Here is a 27,339-nt window from a genome sequence, read left to right as displayed (position 1 = left end):
TCTACTTTTGGTGAAGTGGGAGCCATTGGATGTTCCAAGTGAAGGAGCAACACCATCTGACTCCCATCTTTGAAGGATCCCTCTGGCTGCCATAGACAATCTGAGGTAGCAAGGGTGGACCAGGATAACCTGCCAGAAGGCTCCATCGAAGGGAATCCATCCAAGTTCTAGAATTCATCCAGGTGAGAGGAGACTATGATTCAAGCCCAGGTGATGGCAATAGGAGTGATGAGAAGTGGTCAGATTGAGGACATATTCAGGAAGTCGTGTCACAAGATTTGTTATTGGATTGGATGTGAAGGGTGAGAGAAAGAGAATGGTCAATTTGGGAATGACTCCAGGGTCTTTTGCTTGAGCAACTAGAAGCACAGAGTTGACATTATGGAGATGAGGGTGGACGGTAAGGTCCTACTAGATATCCAAGTGGAGATATTGAATAGGCAGTTGGACAGCTGAGTCTGCAGGTCAGGTGGAGATATAAACTTGGGAATCAGAGAATTTAAAGCTGTGGACTAGTGACAGTCACCTGGAGAGTGAACACTGAGAAGAGGACTGAGCAGTGAGCACCAGGGCCCAGCATTTAGAGGTTGGGGGAAAAAGTAGCCAATGTGGGAGAGATCATGACCTGAGCAGAAGTCATACACTTAACCTACTGAGGCACTCAGGCACCCCTTAATTGTGCACTTTTTAAAAATCCTGCCATGAGTGGGAAATGGATGCTTTTGAGTGGAGGGAACAAGAGTCCCTGAGTGAGCAGGAGAGGTGGGACCCAGTGCCCACGTGGAGGAGCTGGTCTCGTCTGGGAGGAACGGGGGGGCAAGGGCCAGCCAGTGGGCACAGATGCCAGCAGCCGAGAAGCTGTGGTGAGGAGCTCCTCATTGCAGGACCTCTTCCCGTTGTGTCATTTTCTTCTGTGAAAGAGGAAGCAAGGGCATCAGTTAAGAGTCGGAATGGCGGAGCATGGTGGATGCTAAGGAGGAGCGAGTGAGGTGGCCGTGCAGGAGATGGGGGGCGTGTGCAGCACGGAGGGCACGCTGGCGGTCAGCGGGCACATGAATGTGTGGTGAAGCCAGCCAGCATGGCATAATGGACACTCCTCCAGTTCCAAGCTGGACAGTTCCTCCTAGTGTAAGGCCTCTGAAAGCACACTATTTCCTGTAGTTGGAGGGATACTGAACAATCGTGTTTTACAGCGGATGGTGCTTACCGTGTGCCAGGCACTGTTACGTGCACCTCGAGTGCTTTCACTCATTTAAGCTCATAATAACCCTCAGGGCAGGGGTTATCTTAACCATTTTGCACAGGCTGGTGAGAGTACTATGCACAGAGAGGTTAAATAACTCATCTAAGATCCCAAGGTGCACCTTGTGTGATTTCTCCAGCTACACTTAGCTGCTTGGGGGCAGGCCCAGAGTCGGTGGAGGGTTGGTTGGACTTCGCCAGGGTCAGGAGGTGATAACAAAGATGACCATGGGGAGAGGCAGCAGGAGAGTTAAGAGGGGAGCAAGGGAGTAACCAAATGATGGACCATTGACTAAGCCAATTAAGGAAGGAAGTTAGGCTACAAACAGGATGGGGGTGGTGAAATGCAAATAGGTCCCAGTATGGGTGAAGGATTCTTGGAGTCAAGATACTAGAAGGAACGAGCTGGAATGATAGAGTGCTTTGGGGTTCAGGGTCCTTGGCTTTGGACCCTGGTTGGAGCAATGCTCTTAGATAAGACAGAAACTATGGCATGACCCTAGGAGTGGGGTGAAGGACATCAGTGGAAGGGAGGAGCTGATGGGACCCAGGATTATGATAGCTGTGGAGCAGGACAGAGAGAGTGTACTTGGAATAGCAGCAATGACCTGCAGGAACAGGCTCCCAGGGCAGCCTTCACCAGAGCGGGCCGCAGGGGAGCCTCCGGATTGGGCCCACCCTTGACCAATCAGACTCCAGCCGGCAGATGGATTCCCAGGCATGGTATCCAGGTAGCAGTAGCTCACGAAAGCTCCCAGTGATTCTGACGTGCGGCCAGCCTGGAGAACTACCGAGTCAGAGCAAGAAGGAGTGGGGGGCATCCAGGGAAGGCTTGTGGAAATGGGGGCCTGGGAGATGGCACATTGTGAGTTCCAGAGGCCTGGTGACAGGGTGCAGGCAACTAGTGAGGGACAGAGCTTGAGTCAGAGCAGGGGACAGACCCACCCATCATGAGATAAAGTCCAGATGAAGGACAACCCAGAGGTCGTGGAACCTTGCAGCAGCCGAGGTAGACGGGGCCCCGGGACCGAGGAACAGGCTGTAGGAACAAGGCTGAGAGTAGGCAGGGGTTCAAGGGGCAGCTTGCCAGGAGCCCCAGAACTCTGTGAGTTCCCAACTCAGCACAATGAGGAAGCGTCATGACTGGGGCAGGAATACACGCATGCAGACATATATGTTGGGGTGTGTGTGTGTGTGTGTGTGTGTCACTGATACACACATGAAGTATCACTGGGAGGGCACGCCAGAGGCAGATATGGTCACATCTAGTGAATAGGAACTAATCTGGATACGGGGTGGGTAAAGGAGCCCTTACAGTGTCCGTTAGTGCCTCTTGAGTTTAAACCCTGTGTCATCCATCAGTTGAGATGAAAGCGCCCAGTCTTCTGGGACAGGGGCCCCAGCACAACCTGAACTGCATGCAGCTCTGCCTCTTGCTCCACTGCCTCTGGGGTCTAGACACACGAGCAGTCTTCACCAGTGAGCCACTCTGGCCCCAGGGTCAGGGTACGTGTTAACCCTTAGAGAAGTGGGGTCCCAGGAGGCAGAGGTCAGTGGTAGAGCTCCGTGACCCCATGAGTAGAGGAGGACTTCTGGGCAGGATGGCCAGGGCAGGCCAGCCTTGGATGGGCTCTAGAGTTAGACAGTCTGGCTCAGACCCCGGCTCATCACTCCGTGGTCCGAGAGCAAGATCACTGGGGAACTTGCTCCATTTCCTCGGCTGCGAGATGGGCCCAACTATGGTAGCTTCCTGACTGCCTTGTCAGGAGAGCACGGGGTGTGGGGAGCTGCTCCCGGGGGCACAGAAAGCACGTGGTAAGCCTTAGCGATTATTATTCTCTCCCTCGTGAAGGTGACACTGTTCTTGGGCACTGAGAACCCGGCCCTCCAGTGCCATCTGGTGTCTTGAGGCCCCGGCCGCTCTTGCACCAGCAGGTGCCTCGCAGGGCTGAGAAGCAAGGGCGTGTGTGCTCCAGTCACGCACCAGGTCAGGCCAGGCGCTTGGGAGCTGCTGGTGGATTCCAAAAGCATCTCTGTGCTGCTGAGTCAAATGCGTGAAACAACCTTGTTCTCTGTGTGAGGAAGTGACTCAGCCCTTGTGTCAAGGAAATGGCAGGAAGCTCTCGCTGTGTCTCGGGGCAGGCACCCCAAGGACGGTGCAAGCCTGGTCTTTTCGTGGGGAGGGCCCATCTCCCACCTCTCCTCTTGCAGTCACATCCTGATGTTTGACAAGGACATGGGGCCTCCTGGGAGCCGGCCGTGGGTTCATCCTCTGTAGACACCATGATCAGGACTCTGCTGGAATTATGCACCAGCACCCCGGGAACCCTGATGGAGCCCCTTTAAATCAGGCTCTCAGTGGGGCGCCTGGGTGGCTCAGTCGGTTAAGCGTCCAGCTTCAGCTCAGGTCATGATCTCACGGTTTGTGGGTTCGAGCCCCACGTCAGGCTCTGTGCTGACAGCTAGCTCAGAGCCTGGAGCCTGTTTCTGATTCTGTATCTCCCTCTCTCTCTGACCCTCCCCTGCTCACACTATCTCTCTCTGTCTCTCAAAAATAAATAAAAAACATTTTAAAAATATAAATAAATAAATAAATCAGGCTCTCAGTCCTGAAGGTGCCTAACTCCCCTTACCCTCGGGTGGCCATCTCCAGCAAGAGGGTCCTTGGCAGTTGCAGGCTGGAGGGGTGCCCAGGGGCTGCTCACACAGGGCACTTGCCTCCCCCCAGGTCAAGCTCTGGCACACATTCTTTCCTGGGGCCTCATTAATAGCAGATTTGGGGCCACCAATTTTCTTCAAAATAATCTAGGGATGGGGAACGGGGGCAAGAGGAGGTGAGACTGGCCATATGTTGGTAATTGTTGAAACCGAGTGATGGGTGGCTCATTATATAATCCTCTCTACATTTTTGTGCATTTTATAATCAATGTGCCATAATTTTTAAAAATGAGAAAAGAATAGCAAATAGATATAGTCAGAAAAATATAAACAGAAAATTCTTGATCCCATCGCAAATCATTGCATATAAGACATGCTACCCTGTCCTTGGAGTCTGTCCCCCAAGTTAGAGGGTCAGCTCTGATGATGCAGACTGGGATTATGGTGACCTCACTCGGTGTATGGAATGTGGCCCTGAAAGTGGCTGGGCCTAGAGATTTACCCATTTTTAGGTTTAGAGAGTGATGAAAATCCTGACAATGACATGAATTTGAGTCGGACAGATAGTCCAGACCCTTTTGTAAATAAAATCTTTAGTAATGACCAATATAGATGAAAAATGAAATAATCACCAGAAGAAGAGGAGGAGGGAGAGGAGGAGGAGGGAGAGAAGGAAGAAGTGGGGGGAGGGAGAAAGCAAGAGAGAAGAAAAAGGAAAGGAAGCCAGCATTAAAATAGCCGTGTTTGAGGGACGTAGAGGTTCAAAGCCCTAAGGATCCTCTTGTCCTAGAAGCCTGCATCCTAACACAGAAAGGCCGGTACAGTTTCACAGCGCTTGGTCTGGTCCTTCCTGTGCACTTCACCTTGAGGAAGCAGCCTTGTCCATCTCTCTCTCTCTTGCCCCCAATTCTTTCCTTCTCTCCCACGTGCCAGACACTGCTTACACAAAGCTAGACAGGAGGCGGGCTCCACCCCTAAAGAAGTGTGGAACAGAAAGTAGTCCTATAAACCTGGAATGCAGGTATTGATCTGAGCTGTAAGAGCCCAAGGGCCATGACTAGCTCTGCCGGAAGCATCAGAAAAAGCTTCAAAGAGGAGGTGATATTTATGCTGGGTTTTAAGAGAGAAATAGGAGTTTAACCAGGATGCAAATAGGAGGAGCGGAATTCCAGGCAGAGGGAACAGCCTGGGCAAAGTCCAGAGGAATGAGACTGCGGGGCTTTGGAAAAGGAAGTTCACAGCATTTGGAGTAAGGAACAAAGAGTGGGAAAGGATTTCCCAGCAGACAAGTGGGGAACCATCAAAGATTATTCACCATGCAAGCGGGACGGCAGGGCTGTGTCCACCTCAATCACCCTCTCTTACAAAATCGCGTGCTTCTTCCTGGTTGGAACTCACCAGACCCCCAGAGCCCTGCCCTGTGTCTAGGTTTCTAACCTGAGTGAGGTGGCCAGGTTCCAGCTGTTGATAGAACTGTTATGACTGACAATTTGTGAACATCAGTGAAGGCCAGCATACCTTCCAGGCGTAAGTGATCCCCCCACCCGTTTCCAGAACTTTCTGGGAGGATCATGTAAAAACCCACTCTGGAGAAGGGAGGTGCAAGAGTCCTTTCCCAGTGGGACAATGATTATTTTGTTCTCTTGTTTAAAATAATCTTCAGATTTCCATACAGGCCTCTGTTTCCTTTTTCACAATGCCAAAATCCAAATAGCCCCGAAAAAAGTTGTTTTTTTCTTTCTCCTGGAACTCATTTGGCGGCAAAATGACCTGAACAGATGTGAGGCTATTTATAGTCTTTATTGATTCACTTGGTGTGAATTTTCATATTCTGCTGCAGAAATACCAATGTGCTTGATTACAGGGCTCTGCCCCAGACCCTGCTGGGGGATTATGGAATTATGTGGCCTTTGCAGCATATTACCTTTCTAAAATGAAGTTAGGAACAAGAGCCCTGGTTCCAAAACCAGGATGGCCTCAGGGCTTTTAGATAAAGGAAATGTGGGCCTGTCCTACTTCTGGTAAAGATGACATTTCAAACACAGTGAACCCGCAACAATGGGGGATACCTCTACCCCGTGTCTCCGTGCTCCGCTGTGACCATTTAAACCCCCTTCCACCTGTCCGAACATGCTTGACTTCAGAGGAGTCGGCCTCCTGCTTGGCGGAGGAACAGAGCCACCTTCAGAGACAGACACAGAACATACGAACCCGCCTGCAGGTACCCTAATCTGTTCTCTTGTCCTGTTCCCCATGAGCAGCTCCAGGGTCTCCTGTGGAAGACAGCACCCCCCCCCCCGCCCCAGAGTCCCTTGCCCTCCATCGGCTTTTACATATCATCAGGTCACTGCATTAAAGACAAAAACAAGGGGCGCCTGGGTGGCTCAGTCAGTTAAGCGTCTGACTTCAGCTCAGGTCATGATCTCACGGTTCGTGGGTTCGATCCCCACATCAGGCTCTGTGCTGATGGCTAGCTCAGAGCCTGGAGCCTGCTTCCAATTCTGTGTGTCCCTCTCTCTGCCCCTCCCCTGCTCATGATCTGTCTCTCTCTGTCTCTCAAAAATAAATAAATGTTAAAAAAAATTAAAAAAAAATAAAGACAAAAACAAGGGACGCCTAGGTGGCTCAGTCCATTAGGCATCCCACTTTGGCTCAGGGCATGATCTCATGGTCCAGGAGTTCGAGCCCCACGTTGGACTCCGTGCTGACAACTCAGAGCCTGGAGCCTGCTTTGGATTCTGTGTCTCCCTCACTCTCTGCCCATCCCCCACTCACGCTCTGTCTCTCTGTCTTTTTCTCTCAAAAATTAAAATTAAAACAACAAAAACAAGATAACAAAAAAGCAACCCTTCATGGATGGCCCGCACCTGCCATCTTTCTCCTCCCGTTCCAAGGCTAACTTCTCCAAGGAGTCGACTATCTGCTTTGCCTTTATTTCTTCCCCTCTGCTTCTCACTTCTCCTGGCTTCTACTTGACTCTGGCCGCATTGCTTCCTGAACAGCTAGCTCCGACCAAGCCTACCCATGACCTGCTCACCATAGCACATTTCTCTCCATAGCCTGGGCCCCTCCTCCAGTCAGCTTGCACCCTGTGAGCTCTGGAGACAGCCCTCTCTTTCGCGTCCTCCTGTCTGGGCTGCTGCACCTCCTGTCCCTGTCTCTTGGCCGCATTGAACTTGGACATGGTGCCTCTGCCCCTGGCTTGTCTCTTCCCCCTACCCTGGTGAGACCTTCAGTTCCTTCCCTCACACCCGCCCCTCACAAGCTGTATCTCTGGCTCAGCCTTTCTTCTCTGGACCCCAGACTCACTTGTCTCCCTGCCCACTCGACATCTCCTCGTGGATATCATAAAGACACATTAAACTCAACATTCCTACAGCTGATGTCTTGATCTGCATGCTCCAACCCCATCACGACTTGCCCCTTTTGCTCCGTGTGCATCTCCGTCCCCTCAGGTGCGCAGGCCAGAAGCATCGGACTCTGCAGCACCACCCAGCTCCTGTCCATGGTGAAGGTCGGCTTCATTTTTCCTGCTGAAATCACTCCACCATGACCCTAGGCAAAGCCATCAGTACCCTGCTTGGACCCCAGAGGCACCTCTAGCCGGGCTGCCTCATTGGCTCTGGTTTCTGTTAGAAATATACATCTGATGGCTTCAGTCCTCCTCCACACCCCTTAGAGGGTTTCCCGGATTACGTGCTTTCTTAGGCTCCCTCTCAGGCCTTTGATCTGACTCCTCTGCCTCCCCACCCACCCAGCCTCACCTGTACCTCTCCTGCCTCATCCTTGTTGCTTCAGGCAGCCTGGCCCTTTCAGTTCACACACCCTCCTCTGTCCTGCCTTGCCTTGGGGCCTCTGCACACGCACACACGGTTTCCTCTCCCTGAAAACTCTTCCCTCTCTAATCCTTACTTTCTCCCTCTCAGATGTCCATTCAAGGATCTCTTTGTCCTGGGGAAGCTGTCCCTGGCCTCCTGACAGGCTCAGCAACGCCCTGCCCGCACCGCCCCCCCCCCACCTGCCCAGCCTGGGGTCCTGGCCTTCACAGCTCTTGTCACATTTGCAACTTAACATCTGTTTGTGGGCTCGTTTAACAATTAGAATGTCAGCTCCACAGGAGCCTTGACCTTGCCTGCTCTTACTCTCTTACTCTCTATGGCTTCCCACCCATAGCCCCCCCCACGCCTAGCCCCCACTAGGTGCTCCGTGTTTGATGGATGAGTGACTGCAGGCCATACCACTGAGTGTGCAGAGACGGAGAGGGGTTGGAGAGGGTGTCACCTTCTTACGGAAGTTGGGTACTACTAGCCCCTTAACAGTTTTCTTGGTGGACCAAAGATGACTTTACTTTGTGCAAGGTGGGAGGACCTTAATCTCCCCTAGAGCACACATACTCACCGGCCACGCTCCCTTTGTGCACGGACCCTGAGGCCTCTACTCCCGTCCATCCTCCTCTTCCTCCTCAGCCTGAGGTGAGGCTGGGGTGAGCCTGGGGTGCCTCTCCCAGCCCTCGAGCTTGCCAGCCTCTTCTCAGCCAGTGGAGTGAGTCCAGGCAATCAGCTCTGCCTGGGGAGCTGCCCAGGTGGAGGGCAGATGGGCCTCTATCCTGGGCGTCACGGCTGTAAGGTAGTGCTGGGTAGACCCTCAAGTCCAATGCCTCAGTGCGCACATGGGGAATGGACTTAGCCACAGGCACACAGGGAGGGGTGACTGGGCCAGGACCAGTTCGGGCTTGTGCCCACAGGGATAGCTAACTCTCTAGAACCTCCTTGTCTCCTGGTCAACCTCAGCAGCACAGGTGCAGGAGGACATGGTCTGAGGGGGTGCTAGGAGGGTGTCAGGGGCCAGGCTCAGAGTATCTGTACTCAAGTGACTCGGAGCAAGTAATTTTCGCCGTGGGGTGTCCATTCACTCTTTCAAAATGTGAACAGTAATTCCTGCCCCTCATCAAAAAAAAAAAAAAAAAACAACCAAAAAAACCTGTCCCGACCAAGTCAGAGGCACTTTGTCAGGATTAACTTGCTATTTATGTGCTAGGCATTGCTTGTGGCTGCACGTCTGAGCCTCACAACTGCTGTGGGAGGGATACTCTATTATTATTCCCATTGTTCAGATGAGAAAACTGAGGCTCATAAAACAGGCACTGTCCGTTTCCTAAGCCTTCTCAGCTATTTACAGTTAAGAGTCAGGTTTAGGCCTGGGTCCATCTAACTCTATAGCCTGTGCTGGGTCCAAGCTATGGTCCCTGTCTCGAGAAGCAAACAGTAAAAGGAAAATGGGTATGAAAAGCACTTTGGGAATTGCCCCATACCCTCTATAGGCTGTAGTGGTTCAGGGTTCCGTCAGGTCTCAGGGCACATGGAGGGTCAAGGAGGCACTTCCCCTCTCTAGGAAGGGCCTGGGTTCTATGCTTAATGTTTGTTGGGTGGGAGGGGGGGAAGGGTCTTTCTGTGACCTAGGATATGTAGAAGTCTAAGAATAAGCACTGGGCCTTTTTTTTTCCTGGGAAAAGGAGATCGGGAGGGGGGGAAGGAGGGAGGAGCTGGTGTCCTTTTTCATGGTTTGAAGTGGAGACGGTATCAAGGAAATATTGATGTGCTCAGTTCTCTAGTGCTGTTGTGCAAGTTATACACTGCACAACTCTAAGAGGAACCATTCACACTCTTGTCCAAGTGAATGGCTCTCCCTAGAGCTGTGTACCATGCATCATACCTAATGGGCCTGAAGATCCTCCTCAGTATAATAGCTCCATGGTAAGCAAAGATGGCAGTTCAAATGAACTGAAAAGTACGCACATAGCATTTATTTTATCTTCCTTAAGCCTCACAACAATCCTCTGAAGTCAGTTCTCTTGTTATCTGTGTTATACACTTGGGGACCTGAAAGGGGTTAGGGTCCCCTTTGTGCCCTGTGTGCCCAAGGTCACACAGCCACAGCTTTCCCACGATGCCTCCCAACCCCGGTAAGCCGAGGAAGGGGCTGAGGTGGGGGCTGCACCGTGCGTGAATAAAACTATCGTCTGTGTGTCTCTCGTCCTCCCCCCACAGCTGGACAAGATGCTGGACCCCCAGGTGTGGCGGGAGGCAGCCACCCAGGTCTTCTTCGCCCTGGGGCTGGGCTTCGGGGGCGTCATCGCCTTCTCCAGCTACAACAAGCAAGATAACAACTGTCACTTCGATGCCGCGCTGGTGTCCTTCATTAACTTCTTCACCTCAGTGCTGGCCACCCTCGTGGTGTTTGCCGTGCTGGGCTTCAAGGCCAACATCATGAACGAGAAGTGTGTGGTCGAGTAGGTGGCATCGTTGCTGCTGCCCTTTCTCCTCCCCGCCCACCTTACCGGAGGGGTGGGGGGGGCAGGCGGGCTCTGCATGGAGAGTCCTGTCAGCTCTCAGCAGTGCTCTCTCCTCCCTAGCCCTGGATGCCAGGGATGGGTTCAGAGATGTCTCTGTTGATGGCCCGCGGGGGGTCCTGCCTGGTCTCCGGGAGGTGTCTCCAGGGCCATGACATTTTACCTGCCTTTTTACCTGGCCCTCCCATTTTGTGCTGCAGGAATGCCGAGAAAATCCTGGGGTACCTCCACACCAACGTCCTGAGCCGGGACCTCATCCCTCCCCATGTCAACTTCTCACACCTGACAGCCAAGGACTACACAGAGATGTACAAAGTCATCATGGCTGTGAAGGAGGACCACTTCTCAGCCCTGGGCCTCGACCCCTGCCTCCTGGAGGATGAGCTGGACAAGGTGTGAGGCAGACTGCCCTTCGTGGGATGGGTACGGATGCATCCGTGGGAATGTGGGACCCAGACACAAGCCAGGGGTAGCAGGAGCGTGGATGCCCGCCGGGAGAGAGGAGAGGTGTCAGCCAAACCCTTGCCCAGAGGTGGGTTGTCTGGACTAGGAGACGAGGCACACATACCCATCCCAGAAATCACAGGAATCACGCAATGCATTTCAGATGCATTGCGTGGGTTTCCTGGGCTTGGTCATGCGCATTGCACTTGCAACAGTGCTCTGTACATGGCTCACAAAAAAGAAGCCCTTCCATTAGTGAGTGCGCTCTGCTGTCTGTTCCCTGGGACCTCACGACGGTGCTATGAGTTGAGTATTAACATGGTCCCCGATTTTGCAGCTGTGTAGCCTGTAAGTTGCGAGCTCGCTCAAGGTGTCACAGCTAGTAAGGGGAGCCAGGGTTCAAGTCTCTGTGCTCTGAGCCATTCCTCTATGCTGTTCCCTCCCCAGCTGTCCCCACTCACTGCAGGTCCCACGACTACAGTGACCCTTCATCCCTGGGGCAGAGCAGGAGGCTACCACTCCCTCATTAATGCTCAGGCCCAAGTTTGGAAAACTTGCTTCTATTTCCGTTTGCACAGCTGGAAACTTTCAAAGTGACTGTTCTGTTAGTAAGGGTAACAGGAGAGAGACATGCCCAACTCGTGCCAAGGTTTCCATGGGGCAGAGCCAGCTCCCTTCAGCCTAGGCCAACTCTGCCCATCTTCATGAAGCTTCACGAATGTGAGCTATCTCTGTCCTGATGCCTGAGCTCAATGTTAAGTCAGCTGTGTGCTACTGGCCCCGTGCCAAGGGAGCTGAGTCCTGTACCCTCTGCCCCTTCCCTTGTGATCGAGAGCAAAAGATCCAGTCTGGGGACCCCTGCCCTGCTTTCTGCCAGGTTACTGGCAGCATAAAGGACCTCCCCGTTCTGTGAGATCCTCCCATTCTCATGGGCATGGCCCCCTCCTCTGAATACAACTAGGATTGTAGCCATTTTTTCTTATACAATTGGACGTCGAAAACATCCAGATGACAAGAATTACACACACGTTGGGGGAGGTGTTTCCCCACAGTCATGGATCCCTACAGGACAGCACAGCAGTGATGTCAGTGGGCAGTGTGTGGTCACTTGCCCATGAACAGGAGCCCAGGCATTAATGCAGTGGCTCTCTGCCTTGGCTATCCATCAGAGTCCCCTGGGGGCTCAATAAAACCCACACACCCAGATTTTACCCCCAGATCAGTCAGAGGATTGTTTCCAGGGGGAATATTCAGGCGTTGGTGTTTTAAAGGCTCCAATGTGGTCCATTAGGCATTTGAGGCTAAGCCCACTCACTGCCTTTAAGTCTGGAGCTCAGAACTGGGAGCTCCCGTGGTTGTGGCTGGAGCCGCCAGAGAAAACTTCTTGGAGGAGAGTCTCAGGCTGGGCATATTTTTAAATGTGAGCATCTTCATCTCAATCACCTGGAGTCCCTGTCCTAGGCTGTGATTTCCAGATCCCACAGGTGAACTTCCTGATTTGGTATCTTACTCCATGAGGTAGGGGGATTCTGCTGCTCACTCAAGTTTGAGACCCCCCTGGCCAAAGACCAGAGGATTTAGGTGAGGGCAGGGATTCCCGTGAAAGAGGGAACTGTTATTCTTAAAGCTCCAGGGACAGAGATAAGGAAGCAAGTGGCTCCCAGGTGTGGTGTGGGCCTCACTGAGCCCTTGCCCTCCACCCCATCCCCAGTCCGTGCAGGGCACAGGGCTGGCCTTCATCGCCTTCACCGAGGCCATGACGCACTTCCCGGCCTCCCCATTCTGGTCTGTCATGTTCTTCCTGATGCTCATCAACCTGGGTCTGGGCAGCATGATTGGGACCATGGCCGGCATCACCACGCCCATCATCGACACCTTCAAGGTGCCCAAGGAGATGTTCACAGGTAACGCCTCCTGGTGGCCCCCTGACCTTGTGGGTGCCCTCAGGGACCAGCATGAAGTGGCACCTGACTTTGGAAAGGCTCCCTATTGAGAAGGCTCCCTACTGCCCGCACTGGGATGCCGCGGGGGCCAGGCGTGCCACCCAGAGGAGAGCACTCAAGAGCCAGGAGAAGGCTGTTTGGGAAGCTGTGGCAAACCTGAGCTGGGAGATGGCCTCTTTCTTGCGTCATGTGCCCCTCTCCCTGAGGGCCTGCCAGGGGCACCCTCCCTCCATACTGGCCTTGCACCCAGCTCCACCTCTGCCATGCCCAGCCCTGGGCTGCTCCTCTCCTAATGGAGTGGGAGCTCGAACCTCAGCATCTGAATCCCTCCCCTCCAGGAGGCCCGCAGGGAGGCGGGGAGGGAAAGGAGGGGCTTGGGGGGCCCCCGCCCACCCCGCACCTGCCTCCTGGCTCTCTGCAGTGGGCTGCTGTGTCTTTGCATTCTTCGTGGGGCTGTTGTTCGTCCAGCGCTCCGGAAACTACTTTGTCACCATGTTTGACGACTACTCTGCCACCCTGCCACTCACTGTCATCGTCATCCTTGAGAACATTGCCGTGGCCTGGATCTATGGGACCAAGAGGTAAGGGGGCATGGGGAAGGGCTGGGACAGGAGGAGGGGTCTGTCATATTATGCCCCCCACCCCAGAGAGTGCTGAGTTCCCAGGGCTGCTTCTGAGTGGGACAGGAGAGCACAGAGTCAGCATGTCAGAGCTCAGAGGGCCCTTAAAAATCTGGGACTCAGAGAGAACATGACTACCCAAGGCCACCTGGCTGGTAAGAGACAGAAGCTAGGCTGAGGGCGTGGGTCTCCTGGGTTCAGGTCCTGGCATCGCCCTAAACTGCCTTAAATTCCCATAGCCCCTTACCTGAGCACCAGCTCTTCAGAGTTCTGTTACGCTTATTAAGCCCTTAGTGGGTGTCCAAGAGGTCCCTACTCTGGAGGAACTCTAGGCCTTCAGCAGCCTGACCCAGTGTTCAGATGATCAACAAGATTAGGTCGGTTTGGGACGTGTCCTGGGGGTGGAGTAAGGGAATTCAGCACTAATGAAGGAGTGGGCCTCGTGGCCTGAGCCTAGGGCAGAGACACAGTCACCGTCATCTCCCCCCCGCCCCCTCTCCTCATTTCTCATTTAACAAATCTGTGCGCCCAGGAGCCCCAGGACTGGGCCCCTCCCACTGTCTCTGCAAGGCCCGGGCCTCCCCTAATGTCTGGACCTGGTCTTGGAGTCAGGCGCTCTAATGGCCATGCTAGATGTCTTCTTCCCAAAAGGGGGCAGGCGGGCACACGGGTTAAGACAGGAAGAGGCGGCTTCTGCAGTTGGGTGAAGCCCCTGCACTCCTTCTCAGAGTCTTATGTTTAAGTGGATACGATAAAATCTATAAGGGATAGGAAATAAATAGAAAAATGGGAAAGTGCTGTTGAAAATGTGACACAGTAATGTACATGTACTTTATTTTTACTGCACTAAGTTACACGATCCAGCTGTGGTGGTGACTGTGAAAGAGCGATGAACACAAATGATGTTTGTAGGCAGTTTCAGTTGTAACGTGAGAGGAAGGTATCTGTGATGTCATAATTTGGTGACAAAGCCTTGGGTACTGCTCATTCCGCTGTGGTTGCTTGCATTTGCAATAGAAGGAAATGCAAGATTTTAGTTAGGTGTTATTGAAGTAGACATGATTTTTCCTTGTGACATTCATGTGCACAGCCTGCCGGCTATTGTGATTCCACGCAAAGACCCAGTGGTTAGAGACCCCCAAGACAGGGCCTCTGGACACTAGAGAAGCGCACTTCACCGCTTTTCCAGCAGGGGGCGTGTAGAGCCAGACTCGTGTGAGTGGGTCAGGGTGCACGGGTCCGCCTGCCCAGGCATGTCCCGCGAACAGCAACACAACCCTGGATGGGGGGTGACATTAGGTACTCAGGGGAGGTTAGCAGAGGGCACCAGAGCCTGCCCAGAGGCCAGCTGGGCCACCGAATAATAAACTGGGAGCACTGAATGTGAACAACAGAAGAGCCTGGGAGGGAGGGACTGGTCAGTGAAGGCTTCCTGGAGGAGGCGGTTGTGGGGGGAATGCACAGGCATGGCAGAGATGCCAATGCTGGGCCCTCTGTGCCCCCCGCAGGTTCATGCAGGAGCTGACAGAAATGCTGGGCTTCCGGCCCTATCGCTTCTATTTCTACATGTGGAAGTTCGTGTCTCCACTGTGCATGGCCGTGCTCACCACGGCAAGCATCATCCAACTGGGGGTCACACCCCCCGGGTACAGCGCCTGGATCAAGGAGGAGGTGAGGGGGGACCTGAAACTCCAGGGTCACTGGCATCTCCCCAGGCCTTTCATGCAACAGGTGCTAGAGATAAACCCTTATAGGGGATCCGCTGTGTGCTAGGCCCTCCCAGGGCCTTTGCACACCAGATCTGTAATCTTTACAATAGCCCAACGAGAGAGGCGGCATTCCCCCGATAGCACACATGAGTAGACTGAGGGTCAGAAAGGTTGATGCACTTGTCCAGTCTTTCTAACCCATGTTCTCTATTCATATATGTGGAACAGAATTACCCATCCATTTTCCAGATGTAGAAACTGAGACCCAGGGGAGCTCAGGCTCTTAACCATCAGCTGACTTGGGTACCAACCCTGATGCTCTCCATCTCTGCAGCGCCTGGTCAGGATGGTGGGTGGGGATGGGAGAGGGTGGGAGGAGACAGACCCGGAGGTCCTGGGAGGGTGAGGTGGCTGCAGCGTGAGGCAGCAGCCCTCACCCCTGTCCTCCCCTAGGCTGCAGAGCGCTACCTGTACTTCCCGAACTGGGCCATGGCCCTCCTGATCACCCTCATCGCCGTGGCCACCTTGCCCATCCCTGTGGTGTTCATCCTGCGACATTTCCACCTGCTCTCTGATGGCTCCAACACGCTCTCCGTGTCCTACAAGAAGGGCCGCATGATGAAGGACATCTCCAACCTGGAGGAGAATGACGAGACCCGCTTCATCCTCAGCAAGGTGCCCAGCGAGGCGCCCTCCCCCATGCCCACTCACCGCTCTTACCTGGGGCCCGGCAGCACGTCGCCCCTGGAGCCCGGCGGCAACCCCAATGGACGCTATGGGAGCAGCTACCTCCTGGCCAGCACCCCTGAGTCGGAGCTGTGACCACCGCCCCACCCTGCCCACCTCTCCCCCCACATCCATCCTGCCCTCTCGTCCCAGCCTGGCCTCACTTTCTAGGCCAGACCTTCTGCCCAAGGAGAGGGGGTATGCTCTCCCTCACCCCCCACCCAGTCCCAGCCAACTTCACCCTCAACATGAGTAGGGGCCGGGAGAAACTCTGTCCCCAGCGCAGGCTCCCAACCCATCTAACTTCCTGAGATCCGCTCACCAAATTGCAGCTAATGAACGAGAACAATCCAGAAGTCTTGATTCCCAGCACAGGGGAGACTGCAAGTGGCCACTGGAGGGGCCACTCCCCCTACCCCTCTCTCTCTGTAACTTGGCACCCGTCATTCTTAGGTCCTGGGCATGCCTCTGTGCTTCCGGGTGGTGGCGGGAGGCACCGGGTTGGGTAGGATGGGGTGCAGGGCAGCCCAGAGGATGATGGATTTAAGGTTGGGGACGGGACGATTGTGTCGAGACTCAGGCCTCAGACTTGGGATGGAATCTTGTAGAAGTCCCTCGGTTCTGTTTTGTGGGGCAGATGGCACTCTCTGGCTTGAGTGTAAGCCTCGGCAGCGGAAGGGGGGCTGGGTGTGGGGGCCCCTCAGCCTGGGCTCTGTGCGGAATCTTCCATGTTCTCCACCTGGCCTGGGGCCCGGAGCCCTTCCCCACCTCCCCCAGGGCTTAGCCCACCTTCTCCGTCCCCACAGTGGTGGCCTGTGCCTCTTTCTTCTAGAGAGGAGGGGACAGCACACCGAGAGGTTTCCAGAGCACACTTGATGGTTCACAGCACAATTCAGATGGTTTGGAGCACAACTGCGAAGCACACTCCCTCTCACCCGGGGCCCAACTTTCTCACTAGCGGCAGCTTCTCCCCCTGGAATGGGGGTCCCTGGAGTTTAGGGGCTCGTACCCAGGAAACCTCATCCCTTGGGGAAAGACGGATAATTTCACTGCCCCTTTGGGCCGCCACTCACTCTCCTTGTTCAAGCACAGCCCGTGCTGTGTGCCCATGTGCAAATATCATGGGAACCTTCCCCAAGCTTCCCAGCCCGTGACGGAGAGGCCACGGGCAGTGCTATGGACACCGGGGCGGCCCAGGGGAAGGGCCGGGTCTCTGTCCTGGGGCCCAGCCCCCCACCCATCATCCCCATCCACCCTTACCTGAGGCCTCTCCCGGAAGAGGGCTGCCCTCGGAGTGCAGGCTGGGAGGCTTGGAGCCGGGCTGGAGAATAATGTCTGCGGAGCGCTGGACAGACTGGCGGAAGGACGGTGGCACGGATGCATGGGTGTGGATGCTTGGAAGGCAGGCAGGGAGGCTGGGATGGCCGAGCTCCGTCTTTGAGAGCTGAGCGGCGGGCCACAGTGCTAGGCCTGGGCCCCTTCCTGGAAGGTCCTGGGAAGGACACGAGTCACTCTCGTGTCCTCAGCACTGAGAGGGACAGACTACACGCAGGGTTCCCACACTTCATCCTCAGTGTGAGGGGGGAAGGAGACCCACTTGTCCCCGAAGACATGAGTTTTGGGGGCACAACATCCCACCTCAGGCACCTCACCTAACACCTCCTCCCTGGCCCTGTGCCTGATCCCAGCAGACTTAGCAACAGGAAAAGCAAGGCCCCAGGAGAGACACTCTACTATATATACTCTTCTATATATTCTATTTCTATTGTATATTTAATCTGTACATGTGGGTGTAAATGCTGTTAAATGACAAACCCAATATTATACTGTGGCTGGTGGACTATTTTCATCCTCAGTGCTGTACAGATCTATTTTCATTGTATATTTGATATATTTTTAATTTTGTAGCGTGTGGTTGGGCTAGGCCCCAGCCTGCCAGCCTGCATCAGGGCGGCTGAGCGGGGCCGTCTGCTTGGTTCTTATGGGCTGGGAAGTGCTGCTAGTCTCTTGCCGCAGGCTGGGCCCCGACCCGGCTGTGGCTCTGCTGGGTTAGATGTGAGGCCCGGAGCTTGGCATGTGTGCGCGCGCGTGCGTGTGTGTGTGTGTGTGTGTGTGTGTGTGTGTGTGTGGTGCGTGCACATCCGTGGGTGTGGGTGTGTGTAAGTGACCCGTGACGCCCAGTGTCCACCACATCCTGAAGGCCGCACTGCCCTCTCCCTGCCTCCTCCCCTCAGCTCCATCAGGCGCAGCCTCAGGCCAGGGTGCTGTGGGGAAACGCAGGTGTTTCTTGCTGGTGACTCACCGCCTTCGTACCTCTGGGCTTGCCAGAAACAGGGAAGGAGGGGCGAGGGGTGGGGGAAGCCCCCAAACTTATCTTCTAGCCAACTTCTGGCTGTTCCCTTTGGAGTCACAAACTCTTCATCCTGAAGAAAAGTGCTGGGCTTCCTAAGACGCCCCAAGAGGGCGCCGCTGTCCGTGTTTGTCCTTGAGTCAGTCCTGAGAATGCTCAGAAAGGAGCAGCTTCCCTTCCCCTGTGCTTCTGACACGCACTCCTCACATCTGGGCGGGGGGGGGGGGGGGGGGGGGGGGGGGGGGGCCTGGAGCAGGCGACGCCCCGGTGGGGAGTCACGAAGAGGTGGGGCATCTGACCAGGTAAGATCCCGCCCCAGATTTCCTGGAGGAGCAGGAGGGGCGCCCCCACATCCCTGTACAGCATCCGTGTCCTTCACTGGCTTTGGTGCTGTCCGTTCAGTGCCCACAGGAGACAGCGGACCCAGGGCAGGGCAGGGGTGCCTGAAAGAGTCCTCCAGTCCCTGCTCCTGCCTGTCCTCTGGCCCCAATCACCAGCTTCCAGCTCAGGGAGCCCTCTGCATGGATGGAGCCTGAAGCCTGAGATCCAGGTGGGGGGGGGGGGGGCGGGGACAGGTGGGACATACTAGTCATTGTCAGCAAGGTGGGTTTTGACCCTCCAGCAATGAATCTGAAGGGATGTCCTCTTTCCTAGTGCTAGGAGAAGCCTTCCTGAGTCAGCCTGACATCGGCGGTGAGGCTGGGGGCCACAAGCTGCGTGGTCCAGGCCCTCAGCAGGCCTGTAGTATTATAGGCAGGGGGCTCCCCTCCTGCCCTTCCTCACAGCCACATCCCCCTGCCCCCCGAGTGCTCCCGTGTTGGAAGAGAGGAGACAACATGTTGGAACACACCTGACTCCCTGAGTGAGCATCTGCTAGGCCCTGAAACTGGGGGCCTGCTGCCCCTCCCTGGAGCCTAGTGCCTGGGCCTGGGGAGAGGGCCTAGGGCGCCACCTCACCCCAAGCACACACAGCAGTCATCCCTTTTGGTTCTGGTGCAAGTTCAGAACAATTCAAGTCCACATGCCCCATGACTGGCCAGTGCCCTGGGTCAAGACCGCTCAGCCCAGGGGAGGGGACGAGGCATCGTCACCCCCAGACCCCCTTCTTCCTTTCTACTCCCCCCACCCCATGGTGTACAATAAAGTGTCTGTTCTTACCAAACCCCTCTTGCCTTTCTGACCGGCCCAGGCTCAGGGAGGGGGGAGAGGGGAGTCTCAGAGGCCAGCAGAAGCTCTGGGGGTGAGGCTCGGACAGGATGGGGCAGAGAGGATAGCTGGGGGCTTGTGGCTGAGGAGTTGGGGGATGAGGAGGGATGCGTGCTCATTTTCCTAAGTACAACACACACGCCTGTGGCAGGCCTCACTGGGCTCTGAGGAGGCCACACATCTAATTTCATGTGAACAGCTCCCTGAGGGAGATGATTTGTGTTCTGGGTTTTCCCAGGTGAGGAGAATGAGGCTCTGTGTAATGTGAGGAGGGTGTTTGGTGTACATTTATGGGGCCTTGTGGGAAATTCCTGCCCTGCCTCAGTGCCAGGAACCGATACCTGTCACTCAGCAACTGGTGGGCTGGGTGGAAACTCACCTCCGGGAAGAACTGGGGGCTGGGAGCAAGGAGAGGATGGCAAGAGGCTTGAGAGGTCCCGGGAAGCAAGCCACGCTCTAAATTCTGATCTTTTGCAAACTTCAGTGGAAGGTAAAGGCCCTCCTATCGCACCCACTCCAGTCTGAAATGCTACTGCCTGATCTGCACACACAGCCAAGGTCCCCTAAGTAACCCTCCATTTCCTTCTCCTTAGAAGAAAAGAGTGTCATTCCACAAATAGCCACCAGATGGCAGGAAAACCTTTCTCTCCAGATCTTCGTTTTACCCTCCTCTCCAACTCCAACACTTCCGCCTCCTGGGTTCATTTGTTAGTTGAACAAACAATTATTAAGCATCCACGGTGACAAGTTCGGTGCCAGCTATGGACACGCAAAGAAAAGTAAACCAACCTATGCTGTCCTGAGTTTTCCAGAGGGAACACCACCCCCCATATCCTCAGACTCTGTATCGCCCCATGCATGTACCTCTTAATTGAGAAAGTCCCTGTGCTGAAAATGTCCCTCCTTGTAATTCATTCAGTCGTTTGGTTGAAAGCAGTGTTTTTGGTTGAAATGTTAATCACAGGAGGCACACATAGACCCACTAAGAAGCAGTGGGTTTGAAGGAGTTATGGAGTCAGACTTTCCAAGTCCAAGTTCAAATGTCAGCTGGGCCCCTCTGCTTCCTGGGAGACCTAGAGCAAGTTATTTAATCTCTCTGAGCTTAAATGTTCTAGTCTGTAAAATAGGATGATAAATGAATTGAATAAGATAATGCATGTTGCTGTGTATCAAGTCACCACAACTCTTAGGGTCTTAAAATGACCATTTTATTATATGTCACGATTTTGAAGGTAAGGAATTCAGGCAGAGCATGTGTGAGGGATCCTTCTGGTGACAACTGAGGTCACTTAGTGGTGTTAAACTGGCAGAGGAGCTGGTCTGGGAAGCCTCACTCACCTTCATCCAAATGGCTGACACCTCAGTGAGAACGGTGGGGACGCTGGGCCCAGCTGGGACTGTCACCAGAAGAGTGTGCTTCTCCAGCATGGTTCATCTCTGGGTCGCCAGACTTCTTCTTTTTTAAAATGTTTTTTTATTTATTTTTGACAGTGCAAGTTGGGAAGGGGCAGAGAGATGAGGAGACACAGAATCTGAAGCAGGCTCCAGGCTCTGAGCTGTCAGCACAGCTGATGTCAGACTTGAACTCATGAACTATGAGATCATGACCTGAGCTGAAGTTGGACGCTTAACCGATTGAGCCACCCAGGGGCTCCTGGGTGGCCGGACATCTTAAGTGATGCCTCAGGGTGGCCAGAGAGGCTGTTTCAAGAGACAGGCGTGGCCGCTGCCAATTTCTTAAGGCGAGGGCCTGGGAAATGACACAATGCCACTTCCCCTGTATTCTATGGTCACAGCATCTGCCGGAGTTGACGGGAGAGCACACAGAGCCCACTTGTTGATGGGTAAATTTGGGGTTGCCCCTGTAACGGGCCCATTGCAGGGTGCTAGGGGTCTTCAGTAGTTGGCATGTCTGGGCAGGAGCTTCCTCTCAGGGTGGGGGCATATCAACTTACAGACACAAAACTGGGGCACAGAACAAGTTCATTCTGATGGGGACGTGAGTGGCCAAGTTGGGGCTATAGGCAGAGGGGGTAGACAGGAGGAAGACACAGTCATGAGGGAAGACGTGAGAACAGCTTCGTTTAAAGTTTATTTATTTATTTATTTGTGATTATATTTTGAGAGAGCTAGAGAGCCAGCAGGGGAGGGGTAGAGAGAGGGAGAGAGAGCGCATCCCCAGCAGGCTCTGCACTGTCAGCAGGAGCCCGAGGCAGGGCTCAAACTCACAGACTGTGAGATCAGAACCTGCGCTAAAACCAAGAGTCAGATGCTTCACCGACAGAACCCCCCAGGTGTCATGAGAGCAGCTGCTTCTGCCTCGTGTTTGCCTGGAGCAGGGGACATCCACAGGTTTGAGTCACCGCTTTGTCGCTGGCGGTTTGACCTTGGGCAAGTCACAAACCTGTGAACCCTCATTTTCGAATGTGTGAAAGGAGGATGACGATCAAATCTCTTCCTTGCAGAGATTTCTGTGAGGAAGAACTGACCTCTTTCTGGAATCCCTACTAGAATACAGTATAGGACTCTTTCCATACTGAGGTATAATAGGTGCTCATTAAATAGTAACTCCCTTCTTTTTTGCAATTGGAGTAAGTCCATGGGGACTGTCTCATTCCGAGGGCCCCATTACCCACAAAATGAGCCATTCTCGTAGAGCCACTCAGAAAAGACAGATTCAGCCTAAAGCCCAAAGAAAGGAGGGGAGAGAAGGCATTGTTTCCAAAGAAGGGAGTATCTAAGATCCTATACACTGTCCTGCCCCCACCCCCAACTAACAACCACCAACAGCCATAGCCTCTGCCAATCATAAGGGCTTGGGCCAGGGTTGAAGGATTCTACAGACGACAGGGATGTGGTGGTTCACAAAAAGGGCCCCAAATTCTTTAAGACTTCAAGTGGAGTCTGTGCTCCTTCCCTGGAATCTGAGTGAGTAAACGTCTCCTTTGACCAACAGGGTAGGGCAGAAGTGACACTAGCTTCTAAGGCTAGCTTAGGAAAGGTCATGCCATGTCACCCTGGCATTCTAGGGATGGTGGTCCTGGGAGAACCCAGCTGCCATGTGGGAAGTCTGTCTGTCCCGAAAAGCCAGTGGGATGGCTCAACTCCCAGCTGACAGCCACACAGACACGCCACCGTGAGCACTCGGCCTACCTGAGCTGGAGGGGTCTGAGGCCTCGGGGGACACTGGACTGCAGCTGTGAGGGTCCCTAAACAAGAACAGTCCAACCGAGCCCTTCAGATCTGCCGGACCCGTTGAATCTTCAGCAAAATAGAAGTCTCTTTGCATTCACACCACTGAACTTGGGGAGTCATGTGCTTCAGAGCGATAGTAACCAGAACATGCTCCCTAGTGATTATGTGCCCAACCTCCTTATAGGACAGCTGGAGTCACTGAAGCCCAGAGAGGGGAGGAGACCTACCCAGAATTCCCATAAGCCATGGAGGGGGTGGGGAAACCAAGGCCAAAGCCTGGGTTACTTGACTCCCCGTGTAGGTGCTGCAGTACTGACAAGAAAAGCTTCCCCCCTTCCCGCCCTCATCCTACCCTCATTAATTCCATGCATCAGGCATGACCGGACTGTTCTGAGTCCTAGGACTGTGCTAAGCACTGAGAATATACAAATAAAGATCAGGCCAGGGCTCCTGCCTCATACAGGTAGTCATCATTGGACCTGGAAGGTCATACCCACCGGCGGAATCCAGGCCCACAGATGCATTCTTCACCGACACTGTCTTATGTGGGAGGAACCCCAGGAAATGGGGAGAAGACCGTGTCTGTCATTCAATAACGAACAAAGCATTATTAAGACTCCTCCATGCCAGCCACAGGGTCAGCTGCAGAGCAGAAGGACTCCATGCAGATCCACCCGTGGCTCCCTGGGTCAGTGCTGGCCGGGCACTGGGTCTCTCTGTTCCTCCCAGGACTGACCCAAACAGGGGAGGATCCCTGGGCCTCATGAGCCTCCAAGAGAAGCCCGTGTTTGGTCTGCCTCTCCTTTCCCTGGGACACTGCTGGAGGGGGCTGGGCCCATCAGCGCTAATTAACCACTCTAATGGAATGAACCAGTTTTGCTGGAATTTAGCCCAGGTGGGAGGAATCTGTACTTTTCTAGATGGAGAAATGCTAAGTGCCAAGGAGTCCTGCCAGCTGGGCCCTGAGCTAGTGTGTGTGTGTGTGTGTGTGTGTGTGTGTGTGTGTGTGTATGTGTGTGTGTGCGCGTGCGTGCGCTGAGCTTGTGTGTGTGTGTGTGTGTGTGTGTGTGTGCGCGCGCGCGTGTGTGTGTACGTGTGTGCACGCATTCTCTCTGGACACAGGCTGGGTCTCTATCCCAGCAGCCTTGAGTAAAGACAGTTCTGGGGGTCTACTGGGCTGGTCCTGCTACTGTGACTCCCATGAATACTGTTCTAAGGGCAGAGGCCACGTGGGACCCCACATCGTTCTGTACCCCTGGCCCAACCACAGACCCAGCTGTCTCCCAGAGCTCACTTCTGCTCCTTCAGCCAGAATCTCTCAAGGAGAATGTACCTGTGAGATAGCACTCAGGTCCCTGCCAGCCCTGTGACTCGGGGTCCATGATTTTTGAGGCTCTGAGGCTTGGCCAGCCCTGAGCTATGGCCTGCCCACTGTGGGTACTTTAATGGCTGCGACATCAAAGTCCCATCTTCTGAGTTCCCTAGAGCCCTGAACACACCTTCACTAGGATTGTCACAGCCACCCAGTCCTGCCTTCTCTGTGCGGAACCATTACGACTGACCCCCATAGGGCCCTGAGAGCTGTCCTCTCTCCTTGGCTGTCCTGGGGTGGCAGGGAGCCCTCTTGGGAAGGCTCTCAGCATCTGATTTGGAGCCTGTTAGTCTCTGCAGGCCGCCTGTGGGTGGGGCTGGGAGGCAGAGTTAAATGAACAGATAAGCAAACCCGCCTCGTCTGGCTCTCTCTTCTCTGGTCCCTCCATGAGAGGGAAGGAAAGGCTCTACCGCCCTCCCCCCAGTGACGAGATAATGGGGGATAAGGAAATTCAATTACTTGGGCTGGGGAGCAGGGCAGGCTGGGAAAGAATGCTGGCTCCTTGACCTGGGCCTCAGGGAGGAAGGGTCAGACCCTGGCCAGAGCTGAAATGCCAAAAGGGGGTCACGTGAGTATCAATGGAGAGATCCTTGCTTGACAACTGTGCGACTTGCTCCTAGGCCTGGAACCCTTCGAAACAAGCAGAGTCCAAAGCAAGAAGATAGAGAGGATACTGGGTGGCTCCTGTCACCCCAAAGTGGCTGACCCCACTCCAAGCCGCAGCAGGAAAAGGGGAAGGGCAAATGGCTTTGAGGTCAGGCTCTCCGGCTTTGGGTCAGCAGGGTCGGCCTCAACTCTCAGAGACCAAGGGCATTACTTGAGGGGCTACAGAAAGGCTGCAGGTGCTTGCCAGCCCTCATCGGGTCACTCTGGAAGCAAACATTGCTCTCTTTCCCTATGCTTTTCCCACACATTTATCCTGGTGAGGGAGACTCACTGTGGCTGCCACTTTAGTGTGAACTAGCGCCCAGACAGGTGCTCTTTTCTTACTGCTAGAAGAAACCACAGGGCCCAGGGAAGGAAGGTGGAGAAAAGATGATACCAGAGGGAAATAGGCTTGTAGAATTAGGAATTTTCAACTGCAGCAATTTCAATCTTGCTTCAGCCTGCCGATTATCCAGGTTTTGGAGAAATAGGGAAAGGCAAAGGCACACAGACTTCCTGAGGAGAGATTGGGAATTGTCAGAAAGCCCAGAATCTGTTGTCACCCCAAGCCTTTAATCCCCCTTTCTCCTCATCCCCGCAGGCCAGAGCGGAGGTGAAGTCAAGAGCAGGGACTCCTAGTACCACCAGGGGGCAGCCCCCACACATGCAGAGTAGGCTGTCCCAGGTCAGGCTGGGGAGGAGGCTCTCTTCTCTATCCTGGTTCTATACTTTGGGGAAACAACATGACCTCATGCACAGAACTAATGAAGACAAGCCAGCTGCAACGTGCTGAATCCCCCAGAAAATTCCAGAAAGGCTAGGTAGCAGGTTAGCCCAGAGCTCTGGGATAAAACCTGCAGCAAGAGGTGAGAACTTCTCTTGGAGGCCTCTGGTCTGAGTCAGCTCCCATCTTCATCAGCTGGTCAGCGCATTGAGTCAGGGACCCTCCTGCCCGGTGCACATTTACTCACCGCCTCTCCGAGGCTGGGCCCTCTGTCTTTCCTGTTCTTCCTGGGGTTCCCTACACCTACCCCAGCTTTTTGACCTCCCCTCCAGGCCTTTTACTTCTCTGGCAACTTTCTCCCTTCACCCATCTTCCCACGTGCTTATTACCATCCATAACATTGCAGAATGGAAGCACCAAGAGGGCAGAGATTTGCTGGGATGAGGTTGGGGGGAGCAGAGCAGGTAGGGTTCTGTTTAATTCATTGATTTCATTGCCTGAACAGCTTCTGGCACACAGTAGGTACTCAAGAAATAGTCCCTGGATAAACAAATGACTTGCCTGTGGGATGCTAGGATGTTGTTGGTTTTTTTCATTCCCCCCAACACCCGACTCCCTTCAATTTCTCACTCTTCTTGGAATGACTGAATTCAGCCAGTCTGAAAAATGCAAAGTGGGAGAGACCCCAAGGGAGTCTGCCAGGACACAACTGGAAAGCTGTTCATCTGTCAATTCTTTAACATCTGTGCTACAGCTCTTCCTCTCTCACTCCGGCTTCTGGCCAGTCCCAGGTCTTCTCTTCCCAGTCACACTTGGGATATTTCTTCTTTGCTGCAGCAAAGCCAAAGCCAGCCAAAGTCTGAAATGCGGACATTAAGGACCGGACACAAAAGAGGTGCCAGCAAATGTGTGTTTCTGGCTACAGTCCAGGGCAATACCCACCTCCTCTGCATATTAGTACAAATCCTCAAAGACCATAGTCACTTTGGTTTTCTGACCTCATTAATGAGACTTTTGCAGACAATCCCTTGCATTTGCTCCAAGCTTTTAACCTTTCTGTGGAGCACACCAGGACGTTGTCTTGTTTTCCCACGATAGCCTGGAAGTTGGATGGTACGCAGGTGTCGGAAGCAGGTGTCAGTTGCCTTGTATTTCTGCCTTAAAATCCTCCTTACGTCATCCAGATGGACATGGAGGCTGCCTGAAGCTGTTAAAAAAAAAATGAGGATTAACTTAAAGATGTAGAAGAGGCTCTGGACTTAAAAGCAAATAAAAACAAATGAATCTGGAAATTGCTTTTGGGATGAGGCCAGTAAGATCGGGCTGGTGCCTAATGTTTTGGGGATGACAGCTTCTCAATCACTTAGCAAACAGGTTCTCACAGGCAGGCACTGTGGGAGCTATCAAGATGAAAAGGCAGTGCGGGCTGAAGACCTCAGGGTCAGAGAGGGGAGAGGAGACAAATTGCAATGAGTGAAACAACACGGAACCAGGAAGCGGTCACCCGGCAGGATGGCAGGCTGCGGGCACTTTCTATGTGCATTTGGGGCAACAAGGAGCCATGGCTGTAACCTAATGATCTTTCAGGACCCCCCATTCCACACCTATACTAGTGCCAGAATTCTGGTTTTCTTCCACCCAGAGAAGGAGCCAATTGTCCGCGCCAGGCCTCCAGGTCCCCAGGTCCCCCATTCCATCCCAGGGGCTTTGTTGACTGGGATAAAGACTGGTATGGAGATCACAGATATCTTGGGCCTAGTGGGGCCTCCTAGGCGCAAGATGGGGGCGGGGTGGTCAGGAAGCCCCAACACTGTCTGGGACAGGAGGGGGCAGCCTGCTCCTCTAGACACCATCTCTCCACTCCCTTTATTCCCCCTCCTCCTGTCTGCCGCAAAGAAACCGCAACAAGGGTCGGGAGGGGGTTGAATACAGCAGCCAGAAGGGGCGGGCGGTGGTTAGAGGTCAGGGGTCGCGAGCCCTTAAGTGTGACAGGGGCTGCAGTGGGAGGAGCTGCGGGCTCGGGGAAAGCGGGGAGCCGGGCCAAAGGGGGCGGAGGGGACGGTGGCGGACACGCGCAGGGGCGGCGCGCTGGGCTGGGCACTGGCGGCGAGGGGGTTACGCGCCTCGCCTCGGCTCGCTCGGCTCCGCGGAGGAAG

General features: G+C 54.1%; 1 protein-coding gene and 1 long non-coding RNA gene across 5 annotated transcripts in view; one reads left to right on the top strand and one right to left on the bottom strand.

Moving 5' to 3' along the window:
- The window catches only part of SLC6A17 (solute carrier family 6 member 17), a 49,304-nt gene extending 31,750 nt beyond the window's left edge, over positions 1-17,554 (top strand). For 3 of the 4 annotated variants that reach the window (XM_029948834.1, XM_029948837.1, XM_029948835.1), the window contains 6 exons: positions 9,948-10,189; positions 10,450-10,642; positions 12,405-12,597; positions 13,058-13,217; positions 14,765-14,927; positions 15,419-15,787. In XM_029948834.1, the coding sequence (XP_029804694.1) occupies positions 9,948-10,189; positions 10,450-10,642; positions 12,405-12,597; positions 13,058-13,217; positions 14,765-14,927; positions 15,419-15,787 (1,320 nt within the window). Of the gene's footprint in view, positions 1-9,947; positions 10,190-10,449; positions 10,643-12,404; positions 12,598-13,057; positions 13,218-14,764; positions 14,928-15,418 lie in introns of all 4 variants that reach the window. The other variant, XM_029948838.1, reaches the window with a different exon arrangement.
- An 8,075-nt stretch (positions 17,555-25,629) lies between these two features.
- LOC115299712 overlaps positions 25,630-27,339 on the bottom strand; it is a 2,943-nt gene continuing 1,233 nt past the window's right edge. The window contains exon 2 of the long non-coding RNA XR_003912292.1: positions 25,630-26,390. This is a non-coding gene — a long non-coding RNA (uncharacterized LOC115299712). The remainder of the gene's footprint in view (positions 26,391-27,339) is intronic.

The sequence above is a fragment of the Suricata suricatta genome, chromosome 8, assembly GCF_006229205.1.
Source record: "Suricata suricatta isolate VVHF042 chromosome 8, meerkat_22Aug2017_6uvM2_HiC, whole genome shotgun sequence".
Lineage (NCBI taxonomy): Eukaryota > Metazoa > Chordata > Mammalia > Carnivora > Herpestidae > Suricata > Suricata suricatta.
This window is presented reverse-complemented; position numbering and strand designations above follow the sequence as displayed.